At 52.1% G+C, this 14,063-nt stretch overlaps 1 protein-coding gene across 37 annotated transcripts in view; it reads right to left on the reverse strand.

Moving 5' to 3' along the window:
• Nucleotides 1-6,745, reverse strand: part of SLC43A1 (solute carrier family 43 member 1) — a 30,336-nt gene extending 23,591 nt beyond the window's left edge. For 22 of the 37 annotated variants that reach the window (XR_015142416.1, XR_015142411.1, XR_015142424.1 and 19 more), the window contains exons 1-3: nucleotides 6,499-6,745; nucleotides 5,912-6,012; nucleotides 5,078-5,244 (exon numbers count right to left, since the gene is read on the reverse strand). Coding sequence is in view for 10 of the 37 variants with exons in the window: in XM_086341731.1 (XP_086197857.1) it covers nucleotides 5,078-5,231 (154 nt within the window). In the remaining 27 variants the exon portion in view is untranslated. Of the gene's footprint in view, nucleotides 1-5,077; nucleotides 5,245-5,325; nucleotides 5,761-5,911; nucleotides 6,013-6,498 lie in introns of those variants that run through there. The other 15 variants (XR_015142423.1, XR_015142410.1, XR_015142413.1 and 12 more) reach the window with 3 other exon arrangements.
• Between the last annotated feature and the right edge of the window lie 7,318 nt (nucleotides 6,746-14,063).

A 14,063-nucleotide genomic window follows, 5' to 3' on the forward strand; every position in this document is an offset into this window, starting at 1 on the left:
GGGGTAAAGAATCTGCCTGCCAAGGCAGGAGATGTGGATTCGATCCCTGGGTTGGGAAGATCCCCTGGAGAAGGAAAGGACAACCCACTCCAGGATTCTTGCCTGGGAAATCCCATGGACAGAGGAGTCTGGTGGGCTACGGTCCATAGGGTCGCAAAAGAGTGGGACATGACATAGCGATTCAAAAACAACAACAATATTAAGAAGGGTGAGTAACTGGCTCCAGTCAGCCAAGCAGCACAGAGCAGATCGGGAAGCCGCACCGTCTGCCTCCTCCCACACACAGTGGGGACGCAGAGTCCCGGCCTGAGTCTGTGTTCTTGGGACCCTGTCGAGGGAAGCTTCAAGAGGCAGAAAGCAGGTGCGCTGGGCAGAGCAGCAGGTACAGCAGCCCCCAGGAGCCAGACGTCTGGAGGCTGAAGTCCTCTGAATGAAAGAGAGCCCGTTGTTCCCGCTTATCAGAGTGTTCATAAAGTTCTGAAACAAGGAGGGGTCACTCTGGTCACCACTAGTGATCCCAAGGAACCAGCCTCCAACACACACTCACGTCCGGGCAACCGGAAACACCAGATGGCTACCTGACACCGTCCACAAAAAGTAAGTTCAGATGGATTAGAAATCTAAATGTGACAGCTAAAACGGTAAAACTCCTAGAAGAAAACACAGATGTGAATCTTGGTGATCTTAGATGAGGCGATGGTTTCTTAAACATGACACCAAAGCACAAGTGTCCAAAGAGAAGATAGTTTGCACTTCACCAGTATTAAAACCTTTCACGCTCCAGACCAAATTTAGGGTTACCAAAGGGGAATGCGGGAGCAGGGAGAGGGATGAATTAAGAGTATGGGATTAGCAGCTACACACTACTATCTACAAAACGGATAAACAACAAGGACCTACTGAATAGCACAGGGAACTATATATTGAATATCTTGTAATAAACCATCATGGAAAATAAAATGAAAAGTAATTACACATATATACTAGTGTATGTATTAACAGATAAAACTGCATCACTTTGCTGTACACCAGAAAGGAACAAAACACTATAAATCAGCTCTACTTCAGTTAAACAAAAAAAGTTCTGTGCTCGGAAGAACACCATAAAGAATGTGAAAAGAGGGCTTCTCTGGTGAGTCAGGGATAAAGAATCTGCCTGCCAGTGCAGAAGACACGCGTTTGATCCCTGGGGGTGGAAGATTCCACCTGCGAGGAGCAGCTAAGCCCGTGTGCGCGGTGACTATGGAGACTGTGCTCCAAAGCCCAGGAGCTGGAACTACTGAGCCCACACATCCCAGAGCCTGTGCTCTGCAACGTCCCTGAAGTGAGAAGCTCCTATATCTGGTAAGGGACTTGCACCTATAATACAAGGAACTCTTATAACTCAGGAATAAAATATAACCCACTTCAAAAATGTCTCCAAGAAAAGATACATTAGTGGCCGAGAATACATGAGAAAGATGTTCAACCGTCATTAGCCGCCGCCGCCACTGCTAAATCACTTCAGTCGAGTCCGACTCTGTGCGACCCCATAGACGGCAGCCCACCAGGCTCCCTCGTCCCCGGGATTTTCCAGGCAAGAGTACTGAAGTGGGGTGCCATTGCCTTCTCCGTAGCCGCTAGGGAAATGCAAATCAAAACCACAGAAAGATAGCACTGTCCACAATAAAACAGATGAGAAATAACAAACATTGTCTAGGATATGGAGAAGTTGGAACACTCGTGCACTGCTGATAGGAATGGAAAATGGCAAACAGCTGGCAGTTCCCCCAATGTTAGAGTTACTCTGTGGCCCAGCAATTCCATACGGAAGGAAAGCACATGTCCACCCAGGACTTGAGCATGAGTGTTCACAGGAGCATCACCATAATAACCCCCAAATGGAAACAACCCAATGTCTAGCAACTGTTGAAGGGAGAAATAAAATGTGGTGGCAAAGGACTTGGAAAGGAACCACGTCTTGATACCTTTGCCAACACGAAAAAACCTTGAAAACATCATGCTAACAGGAACTAAAAAGCCTCTTGATGAAAGTGAAAGTGGAGAGTGAAAAAGTTGGCTTAAAGCTCAACATTCAGAAAACGAAGATCATGGCATCTGGTCCCATCACTTCATGGGAAATAGATGGGGAAACAGTGGAAACAGTGTCAGACTTTATTTTTGGGGGCTCCAAAATCACTGCAGATGGTGACTGCAGCCATGAAATTAAAAGACGCTTACTCCTTGGAAGCAAAGTTATGACCAACCTAGATAGCATATTCAAAAGCAGAGACATTACTTTGCCAACAAAGGTCCATCTGATAGTCAAGGTTATGGTTTTTCCAGTGGTCATGTATGGATGTGAGAGTTGGACTATAAAGAAAGCTGAGCACCCAAGAATTGATGCTTTTGAACTGTGGTGTTGGAGAAGACTCTTGAGAGTCCCTTGGACTGCAAGGAGATCCAACCAGTTCATTCTAAAGGAGATCAGTCCTGGGTGTTCATTGGTAGGAATGATGCTAAAGCTGAAACTCCAGTACTTTGGCCACCTCATGTGAAGAGTTGACTCATTGGAAAAGACTCTGATGCTGAGAGGGATTGGGGGCAGGAGGAGAAGGGGACAACAGAGGATGAGATGGCTGGATGGCATCACCGACTCGATGGACATGAGTTTGAGTGAACTCTGGGAGTTGGTGATGGACAGGGAGGCCTGGCGTGCTGTGATTCATGGGGTCGCAAAGAATCGGACACAACTGAGTGACTGAACTGAACTGAACTGAACCCTAACACAAGATCACCTGTTATAAGATGCAATTTACATGAAACATTCAGAATAAGCAAGTCTGTGTCTGTTATAGCAAATCTGTAACAGAAAGTAGATGAGGGGTTGCCTCGTGCTGGGGAGGTGAAAGAAGAGGCAGTGGGGAGTGGGTACTGCTGTTGGATCCAGGGTGACTTTAGGGGGCAAAGAAAATGTTCTAAAAGTGGTTGTGGTGATGGTGGAACAACTCTGAATAAATTAAAAACCACTAACTTGTATCCTTTTTTTTTCCTGGCCATGTTGGGTCCTCGTGGCTGCACGCAGGCTTCCTCTGGATGTGGTGAACAGTGGTTACTCGAGTGGCCGTGCGGGGCTTCTCTCTGCAGTGGCTTCTCTTTGGGGAGCAGAGGCTCTAGAGGCTCTAGGCCCACCTGCCCCACAGTATGCGGGATCTTCCTGGACCAAGGATGGAACCTGTGTCCTCTGCATTGGCAGACGGATTCTTAACCACTGGACCACCCAGGAAGCCCCAACTTGTGTACTTTCAATGGGTGAAATGTAAGCCATGAGACTTCTATCTTAATCAACCTCTATCCATATTTTTGAAAAGCTGGACAATAGGCAGCAAGAGGGAAGGAGTTTTGCAGATGACGGAAATACTCTAAATATTGAATGTGGTGATGGTTCCTAACGTGTATAAATTTGTCCAACCTCATCAGAATGTGTGATGTAAATTAATCTTCAATAAAGTTGATTAAAAAAAAAAAAAACAGGTGCAGAGGGCTGGAAGAAGCCACTGGACAGGCAGAGACAGGCATCAAGGCCAGGAGGCAGCAAAGGGCAGGTCTCCTCGGTGTCCAGGGCAAACAGCTCAGCGCAGACCTGGACACCTGGCCTCCCCTGGCACAGGGATGCCCCGGCCCTCTGCCTGGCTCTTCCAGCCACCCTGGGATGCCCAGCACACCACCCCAAGCCAGCACCTCCTGACCCAGCCTGCCCTTCCTAGCCAGCTGCCAGCTTGAATCCCCACCTCCTCAGGCCCCCCATCAGGCTGTGCATGCCCACGCATCCTGCACCCCACCTGCCGCTTACGGATTAGTCCGGCAGGGTGCAGAAATCAAGGACGCCCCAGCTCCACTCCCGCAAAGGCAACAGTTTTCTCCCACAGCCAAGGCAGGCTGCAGGGAGTGAAGTCAGGAGCTGCGAGAAGCCAGGAAAGACACTCACACGGATCACGTACTGTTCCCTCTCATTGCATAGACACTGCTTTTCTTCCCACTTTGCAGACCAGGTGTCTAAAGCTCAATGGTTTAGCCTGTGTTCGTGCTCTCTGCAGTCATGCCCAGCTCTCTGCAACCCCATGGACTGTGGCCCGCCAGGATCCTCTGTCCATGGGATTCTCCAGACAAGAATACTGGAGTGGGTTGCCATGCCCTCCTCCAGGGGATCTTCCCAACCAGGTATCAAACTCTTGCCTCTTACTTATGTCTCCTGCATTGGCAGGCGGGCTCTTTACCACTAGTGCCACCCAGGAAGCGCTCAGCACTTTAGAGACCTTGCCAGTGTCAGCCAGCTCCTGGGATTCTAACCCAAGCTGGCCCTCCTCCAAAGCCAGTTCCTCAGCCAGGTGTTTGGAGGAAGAGGATAAGCAGGCCAGGGCCAAACTCCACATCCCTCCAGCTCCTTGGGCTGAGCCTGTCAGTTCAGCACCCTCCTTCCCAGAAAAGAAAGATCCCTATGTCAGACAGGAGGAGAAACTCAACTCCCAGGCAGCAGGAGGGGCAACTCCTTGTCTCCTGGCACTTGAAGACAGCCAGCGTTCCCCACGATTGCTAGAATTGTCACTCCAGCCTTCAGGGCCCCTCATACAAAGCCCAGGTGACCAAAATGGGAAACAGAGACCCCCATGAGCTGGGGCCCTAGAGGAAATGGGCTACTCACTTTGTATAAGAGGTGACTTAGGGCCTCCAAGAGCCTGGAAAAGGAGGCGCACCAACCCCCACCCTCCACCACCTTGACGATCAAATCCAGCTTGAAGACTCTCCTTTGCCTCCTTCAGCCTGACAATAGCCCCAGCAAGAAAACCCTCACTCAGCTAGTAGCTGCACTGCGGTCTTGCCCTAGACCTGAGATTGCCATAGGCTCCCACCCGGAACCTGGATGCCGGCAGGATGCCTGGGTTTGAGTGCAAACGGAATTTGGTTAGTGGGTTCTTCTCTAGAGAAAGTTTGGAGGACACGTGGGGGTGCCCAAGCCCCTGCGGGGTGCTGGGTCTCCGGCCTCGGCCAGCGCCCCCCGTCGCCGTCTGCCGCCCCCGCTGGTCCCTTCTTGGGGTACCTGAGCACATGCTGGAGTAGAAGCCCTCCTTCTTGAGCATGATCAGCAGGGAGCTCCAGCCCAGGAGCACTGCGGAGAAGAAGAGGTTCTCCAGCACCGCGGTGCAGGCCATCCACCAGCGTCTCCGGTACGCCTGCTCCAGCGTGGGGGCCATCCCGGTGGCCAGCCTGCCGGGGCACAGAGGACTAAGCCAAGCGCCCAGAGGACCCCGAGAAGCATCCTTTATCGTGGGGGCTCTAGAGACCCACCTTGAGCCCGCCCGCTAAAGGGGGACGCCCTTCACGGAGGCCCCCATCGCGTCCTGGGCTTCCCAGAGGGTCTCGCCGAGCTGGGTCTGGGCGCAGGGGCAGCGCCGGAGGCGCTGGGGTCCCCCATGCCCCCCGGGTCACTATCAGGGACCGGAAGGTCCTGTCTGCGCGCTACGGACTCCTGGCGCGCCTCCAGGCTTCTCCACCGAGGCCCAGGCACGCGGTGCCCGGCTCCCGGCGTCCAAACCCGCGCTTCCCCGAGTCCCCAGAGGTCAGCAAGGGGCAAGGCGCGCTCTGAAGCCGCCGCCGGCCGCCAGCCAGCCTCCAGCTCCAGGAAGGACCCCCCGAGGAGAGCAGGAGGAGGAAGGGGAAGTCCGATAGCAGCCCCAGGACACCCCCCGCCTCCCTCCGTCTTCCCGTGGCCCCGGGGAGACCACTCCTCTCCCCCGGGGCCCGGCTCCCGCGGGCCCTGCCCCTTCCCGCGCCGGGCCACCCAAGCGCCCGCGGGCTCTCGCTCCCGGCCCGCAGTTGCCACGTGGAAGGCGCCCCAGGCGGGCCCTGCGCGACCCCCGCGCCCCCCTCTCACCCGAGGCGCCCGCTCGTCCTCTCCTGTCCGGGGACGGGGCTCGGGTTCCCGCAGGAAGTCCGGCGGCTGCTGACTCAATAAGGGCCTGGGCGGCGGAGGGGCTGGGGAGCGGGCGTGTTTACCAAAGGGAGACAAGCCGCCCGCGCTCCCCCCGCCCTGCCCCCGCCCCAGCCTCGGGCACGGCCGCCGCCGCGGGAGGGGACAGCATGCGGGCGGCGCCGGGGCGGAGAGCGGCCGGGACTAGGGGGAAGGAGAGCCCGAGGAAATCGCAGAGGAGAGGGGCGGGCCGGGCCGCAGAGCTGGGGGAGGCGCGAGTGCCTGCCCCCGGGAGCCTCAGTATTCCCATCTGTGAAATGGGCCTGGGCCTTCGGGCGCGTCCGCAGGTCCGCACGGCCTCCGACGCGAGTGTGGCCCAGAGCGGAGGAAGGGCCGCCGGAGAGGGGCAGAGGGGCCAGACCGAAGGGGCGGGAGCCGCGCGCTCAGGTGACAGGGTTTCTTGGGGAGCCTGGAAGAATCGGCAGGAGCCACCCGGGGACCCCCGGTTCTCAGGGACCCCCCAGCCCAGCCCAGCCCCGCCGGCTGCTCACCTCTGATCCGGGCAGACGCGCCTCGCGTGGCCGCGGACCCGTCGGCGTCCGGCGTCCGGTGTCCGGTGTCCGGCGGGCCCAGCTCGGGACCGTCCCGGCGCTCGCGGCCTCGGAGATTCCGCCTGGGGCTCTCACCGCCCCTGTTCCATTGGAGGAGGTCGGGGGACACAACGCCTCCGGGCGGCCCCCCGTCCGCGCGGCGAGGGTAGGACGAGGTGAATCGACGGAACGAGCCAACCGCTGTATTGACGCCCGTCCGGGGCTGCGCCCCGAGCTGGGGGCGGGGGTTCCCTCCCCAAACCCTGCCCCTAGGTCGAGTTTCACGAGCACGTGACTCGATCCCGGATACCCAGACACCCTCCCCGGCACACGGCCCTGCGCCTAAAATGTCCACCCATCTCCCTCCCCCTAGCCTCTGCCTCGGCCCCCAAGGAGAACCAGGCAGCCCTCTCTGTATCCTCGGCCACAGCAAAGAACATCTCGGCTGGAGCGTGCTGACCGCGATGCCGGGCCGGCGGCCGATGGGGGCGGGGAGGGGGGCGGGGGGCGGGGGTACGGGTGGGGTTTTGAATTGTGCAGCTGGGGAACAGAGTTTTCCGAGAGAGGCAGAGTGACACGGATTTCCTTGTAGAGGTAGTCAGATTGAGCTCTGAGAGTGGACGTGAACGCTGTCCTGCGCTACCTTGAGCGAGTTGCTTGGCCTCTCTGAGCCTCGGTTTCCTTCTCTAAGTTGTACCAACAGCACCTGCCTTACAATGGTACCTATGGTAGGACTGCTGGAGAGCTGGGGGCTGGAGTTGGGCGTTCTGAGACAGGCAAAATGCTCACGGCCGCTCTTGGCACAAAGGAAGCATAGTCAGAGTTCACTGTGGTTATTACTGCTGCCACTGCCATTATTGCTACAGAAGATGTGGTCATGGGAGCCCTCCAGACAGCCTCTGGACCTCCCTGAGCCTCAGCGTCCTCATCTGTAAAACAGAGGGTGAGCTGTGGTGTGGACTCATGGGATGAGGGCGAGGGCCCATCAGTACAGATGTGAGTTTACTGGGGGGTCTGGAGAGTGATGCTGATGATGTTCGAAAAGCTCTTTGGGCTTGTGAGCAGCTGCCCAGGATGTTCCAGGCCCCAGACAAGAGGGACTCTCTAAACAGCTGAGCCACTTCACTATGAGAGGAACTCACATTTGATGAGTGGCTAATGTATGCTGGGCACTTTCCAGGCAAAGTGTTTGTCGGTCGCTCAGTCGTGTCCAACTCTTTGCGACCCCACGGACTGTAGACCTCCAGGCTCCTCTGTCCATGGGATTCTTCAGGCAAGGATACTGGAGTGGGTATCCATTCCCTTCTCCAGGGGGTCTTCCTGACCCAGGGATCAAACCAGGGTCTACCACATTGCAGGAAGACTCTTTACTGTCTGAGCCTCCAGGGAAGCCCATATTTTTCCAAGCAAAAGTTATCATTAAATCCTCAAAACATCACAGGCTCATTTAAACCTTGGAGCTTGTCACAGGCGGACAGGCCTGGGGGCTAGCAGCTGGAAAACGGTAGGTCTAAAGGGGATGCAAAGTCAGCCTGGCTGGCTTTGAAGGGTGGTCCTTCCCATTCCTCCAGGTCGGGAGGAAACAGCGAAAGCAGAATCTTAGCAGCTGAAAAGGCACGAGGACTTCTCTGTGGCAGGGGTGCAGTGGGTGTCAGGCACTGAAGGTTTCGCTTCTCAAAATTCACGACTGGCTCCCAGAACTTCCAGATCAAGGTCAAATTCCTTAGCTTCGCACCAGGGGCCCTAGAATAAGGACCCCATGACCCAAGGCAGTCATGGACAGGTCGCTTCGAGAATGTAATAAAATGCTGAGACCACTCCCTGTGAACAGGCCCGTGTGACCATGCAGACACATGTATTTCTACATTCAAATTCCAGGGGTTTTGTGGACCCGGCTCCACAGACTCTAGGGGTCCACTGCTCCCCTGTGGCTGTTAATGCTCGCCTTTCTCTCCAACCCACATTTGCATCTTTTCGCCTGGGGACCTGTCAGCTGCATGGGGACAGGGCTCTGGTCTGCTGTGTGCACTGCGGTGTCTCCAGAGCCAGAAACAGCCCCTGGCAGCTAAGAGCACTGGAGAAGCACCTGTGGAATGAAGTGTGAAGCCGCTGCTTCCACATCGCCTTCCCTTTGCATCTGCGATTGCATCTTGCGGGAAAGACAGATTCCCTCCTTCATCTCCGATGTACTCGTCCTTCGCAACTCTCCTCCAGTTTCCCCTTTTGGCAGGAAGCTCTGATCTCCTAGGCTGGGTTAGAGGTGCTCCCCTGGCCCCCGCCGGCCTGCTCAATGCTATTCTATCCTGAGATGAAGTGCTCACCCTGATCTAGAATCAGCAGTATCTTGCCTGCTCCCTCCCCAGGAGCTAGAACTCCCTGGAGGGCAGGCACCAAGGGAACCACGTTGTGGCTGGTTTGTATTATGCCTGCAACCTATCCCAGGACCTGACCTGTAACTGCCACTGGTAAATGTCTATCCAATAACGGGAAGAGCAGAGTGAGAAAGGGAGCTGGAAAGGATGGTTGGGGTCAGTTTGGAAGGACCTCTGCCAGGCCAAGGATTTCCCACTTTGTGAAATCAGTCAGTTGAGTTCAGTTCAGTCGCTCAGTCGTGTCCGACTCTTTGCAACTCCAAGGACTGCAGCATGCCAGGGCTCCCTGTCCATCACCAACTCCCAGAGTTTACTCAAATTCATGTCCATCCAGTTGGTGATGCCATCCAACCATCTCATCCTCTGTCGTCCCCTTCTCCTCTGGCCTTCAGTCTTTCCCAGCATCAGGGTCTTTTCCAGTGAGCCAGTTCTTTGAAGCAGGTGGCCAAAGTATTGGAGTTTCAGCTTCAGCATCAGTCCTTTCAATGAATATTCAGGACTGATTTCCTTTAGGATGGACTGGTTGGATCTCCTTGCAGTCCAAGGGACTCTCAAGAGTCTTCTCCAACACCACAGCTCAGAAGTGTCAATTCTTTGCCACTCAGCTTTCTTTATAGTCCAACTCTCACATCTCTACATGACTACTGGAAAAAACATAGCTTTGACTAGATGGACCTTTGTTGGTAAAGTAATGTCTCTGCTTTTTAATATGCTGTCTAGGTGGTCATAACTTTCCTTCCAAGGAGCAAGCGTCTTAATTTCATGCCTGCAGTCACCATCTGTAGTGATTTTGATGCCCAAAAAAATAAAGTCTGCCACTGTTTCCCCATCTATTTGCCATGAAGTGATGGGACAGGATTCCATGATCTTCGTTTTCTGAATGTTGAGTTTTAAGACAACTTTTTCACTCTCCACTTTCATTTTCATCAAGAGGCTCTTTAGTTCTTCTTCACCATAAGGGTGCCATAAGGGTGGTGTCATCTGCATATCTGAGGTTATTGATATTTCTCCCAGAAATCTTGATTCCAGCTTGTGCTTCTTCCAGTCCAGCATTTCTCATGATGTACTCTGCATATAGGTTAAATAAGCAGGGTGACAATATACAGCCTTGACGAACTCCTTTTCCTATTTGGAACCAGTCTGTTGTTCCATGTCCAGTTCTAACTGTTGCCTCTTGACCTGCATACAGATTTCTCAAGAGGTAGGTCAGGTGGTCTGGTATTCCCATATCTTTAAGAATTTTCCACAGTTTATCGTGATCCACACAGTCAAAGGCTTTGGCATAGTCAATAAAGCAGAAATAGATGTTTTTCTGGAACTCTCTTGCTTTTTTGATGATCCAGTGGATGTTGGCAATTTGATTTCTGGTTCCTCTGCCTTTTCTAAATCCAGCTTGAACATCTGAAATTTCATGGTTCACATACTGTTGAAGCCTGGCTTGGAGAATTTTGAGCATTACTTTGCTAGCGTGTGAAATGAGTTCAATTGTGTGGTAGTTTGAGCATTCTTTGGCATTGCTTTTTTTGGGGATTGGAATGAAAACTGACCTTTTCCAGTTCTATGGCCACTGCTGAATTTTCCAAATTTGCTGGCATATTGAGTGTAGCACTTTCACAGCATCATCTTTCAGGATTTGAAGTAGCTCAACTGGAATTCCATAACCTCCATTAGCTTTGTTCATAGTGATGCTTCCTAAGGCCCACTTGACTTCACATTCCAGGATGTTTGGCTCTAGGTGAGCGATCATACCATCGTGATTATCTGGGTCATGAAGATCTTTTTTGTATAGTTCTTCTGTGCATTCTTGCCACCTCTTCTTAATATCTTCTGCTTCATACCATTTCTGTCCTTTTTTTGTGCTCATCTTTGCATGAAATGTTCCCTTAGTATCCCTAATTTTTTGAAGAGATGTTTCCCATTCTATTGTTTTCCTCTATTTCTTTTCACTGATCGCTGAGGAAGGCTTTCTTATCTCTCCTTGCTATTCTTTGGAACTCTGCATTCAATTTGGTATATCTTTCTTTTTCTCCTTTGCCCTTCTCATCTGTTCTTTTCACAGCTATTTGTAAGGCCTCCTCAGACAACCATTTTGCCTTTTTGCATTTCTTTTTCTTGGGGATGGTCTTGCTCCCTGTCTCCTGTACAATGTCACGAACCTCTGTCCATAGTTTTTCAGGCACTCTGTCTATCAGATTTAATCCCCTGAATCTATTTCTCACTTCCACTGTATAATCATAAGGGATTTGATTTAGGTCATATCTAAATGGTCTAGTGGTTTTCTCCACTTTCTTCAATTTCAGTCTGAATTTGGCAATAAGGAGTTCATGATCTGAGCCACAGTCAGCTTCCGGTCTTGTTTTTCCTGACTGTATAGAGCTTCTCTATCTTTGGCTGCAAAGAATATAATCAGTCTGATTTTGGTGTTGACGATCTGGTGATGTCCATGTGTAGAGTCTTCTCTTGTGAGAAGTCTTACTCTGTGAGATAGGTGATTGGACCTCCCAGATTTTGTTTTCTTTTGGTTTAGTTTGTCTGTTTTTTAAGGAAGGAGATAGATATGGTCGGGTTTCTGTGTTTAAGGAATGGAAAGAAGAGGGACTTGAGAGCAGTTAAGAAGCCAGTGTAATGGTTCAGATAATAATAATAAAAAAAAATAGGACTTCTCTGGCCGTCCAGGGGTCGAGAGCCTGCCTGCGCACATGGGAGACACAGGTTCGATCCCTGGTCTGGGAAGATCCCACTTGCCAAGGAGGAAATAGGCCCCTGGGCCACAGCTGCTGAAGCCCGCATGCCCAGAGCCGCTGCTCTGAGACAAGAGGAGCCGCTGCGATGAGAAGCCCTTACACAATCAGGGAGTAGCCGCTGCCTCAGCCCGAGAAGACCCGCTCACAGCACTGGAGATCCAGCGCAGCCAAAAATCAGTAAATGCGTTTTGAAAAGAGAGAGACTTTAAGGCAATGGCACCCCACTCCAGTACTCTTGCCTGGAAAACCCATGGACAGAGGAGCCTGGTGGGCTGTAGTCCATGGGGTCGCTAGGAGTCGGACACGACTGAGGGACTTCACTTTCACTTTTCATTTTCATGCATTGGAGAAGGAAATGGCAATCCACTCCAGTGTTCTTACCTGGAGAATCCCAGGGACGGGGCAGCCTGGTGGGCTGCCATCTGTGGGGTCGCACAGAGTCGGACACGACTGAAGCGACTTAGCAGCAGCAGCAGCAGCAGGGGGCCCATGAGAATGGCATGTAGGGTCCTAGTTCCCAGACCAGGAATTAACCCTCTCCCCCTGCAGTGGAAGCCTGGAGTCTTAACCACGAGGACCCCCTGAGAAAGTCTCAGAGACCAGAGACCCACCCCCGTATCAGAGTCACAGGATTCACCTGCCCCGACAGTAACCCCTCTCTAGACTCTGTCCCAGAGCGGAGGACAACAGGGCTGTTGCCTTGCGTGTCCTGTGAGCTGCTGGCCCGCCCGCCTCCCGCTGGGGTGTCAGGACTGCGTTCCCAGGTCACAGCCGGAGGCCCCTTCCCGCCCTGCTTCCGGTCACGTGTGCTGGTCTGCCTGAGGCACTCGCAGGGCTGAGCCTCCCTCTTCCAGGAGGTAACAGTATCCAGCTCACGGTGGAGACATGATTTATTCAGCCCCACAAATAGTCACGGTCAACCTTTGCATGAGGAATGTAAATAAAATGGTGCAGCGACTTTGGAAAAATGGTTTGGCCGAGCCTCAAATAGTTCCAGAGTCAGCACTGAAACCCAGCAGTTCCTCTCCTAGGTATATACTGCAGAGAACTGAGAACTTTCAGTTCAGTTCAGTCACTCAGTCATGCTCTTTGCAACCCCATGGACTGCAGCACACCAGGCCTCCCTGTCCATCACCAATTCCCAGAGTTTACTCAGACCCATGTCCATCCAGTTGGTGATGCCATCCAACCATCTCATCCTCTGTCATCCCCTTCTCCTCCTGCCCTCAATCTTTCCCAGCATCAGGGTCTTTTCCAGTGAGTCAGCTCTTCGCATCAGGTGGCCAAAGTATTGGAGTTTCAGCTTCAATATCAGTCCTTCCAGTGAACACCCAGGACTGATCTCCTTTAGGATGGACTGGTTGGATCTCCTTGCAGTCCAAGGGACTCTCAAGAGTCTTCTCCAACACCACAGTTCAAGCATCAATTCTTCGGCACTCAGCTTTCTTTATAGTCCAACTCTCACATCCATACATGACCACTGGAAAAACCATAGCTTTGACTAGACGGACCTTTGTTGACAAAGTAATGTCTCTGCTTTTTAATATGCTGTCTAGGTTGGTCATAGCTTTTCTTCCAAGGAGTAACTGTCTTTTAATTTCATGACAGCAATCACCATCTGCAGTGATTTTAGAACCCAAAACCATTATGTGGACACAAAAACTTAGACACAAATGTTCATGGCCCTGTTATCCATAAAAGCCAAGAAGTGCAAACTACTCAATTGTCCTGGAATAAATGGACAAATAAAAATGTGTGTCGCGGGAGTCCCTGGGGGTTCAGTGGTTAGGACATGCCTTGCTGAGGGCCTGGGTTTGATCCTTGGTTGGGGAACTAAGATCCTACATGCCCTGCACGGTGACCAAAGCTAAACTAAAATAAAAAATGCATAAGTAATATTCAACGTATTATTATTTGGTCATAAAAAGGTCCTGATATATGCTACAACATGGACGAAAGTTGAAAACATCATGCTGAAGGAAAGAAGCCAGACGCAAAACATTGCATATTATAGGACTGCATGCATACGAAATGCCGAAAACGGGCAGATACCTTGAGACTGAAGGTTAGTCGTCAAAAACCAACAAGGAAAAAAAAAGGGAAAAAAAAAAAAAAAAGAAACCAACAAGGACCAACAGTAACAACAGGGGAGGGAGAAATGGGGGGGGGGTGTGAAGAAAATGAGCAATTAAATAGTGGTGGTGATTGTACAGCTTTGTGCATGTACTAGCATTCACTGAAGCGAACACTTCAAAAGAGTGGATTTTCTCATCATGTGAATTATGTCTCAGTTTTAAAGAAATTTTTAAATACTTTCAGAAGCATCAGGCATTAGGGAATTGGAGGATGAATAAGACACAGAGTCTATCTTCAGAGAACATGAAGTCCGCTGGAGGAGAGGCAGCGAGAA

The sequence above is a fragment of the Bos grunniens genome, chromosome 15 (genome assembly GCF_055505025.1).
Source record: "Bos grunniens cultivar Pamir isolate PY7600 chromosome 15, Bosgru_T2T1.0, whole genome shotgun sequence".
Lineage (NCBI taxonomy): Eukaryota > Metazoa > Chordata > Mammalia > Artiodactyla > Bovidae > Bos > Bos grunniens.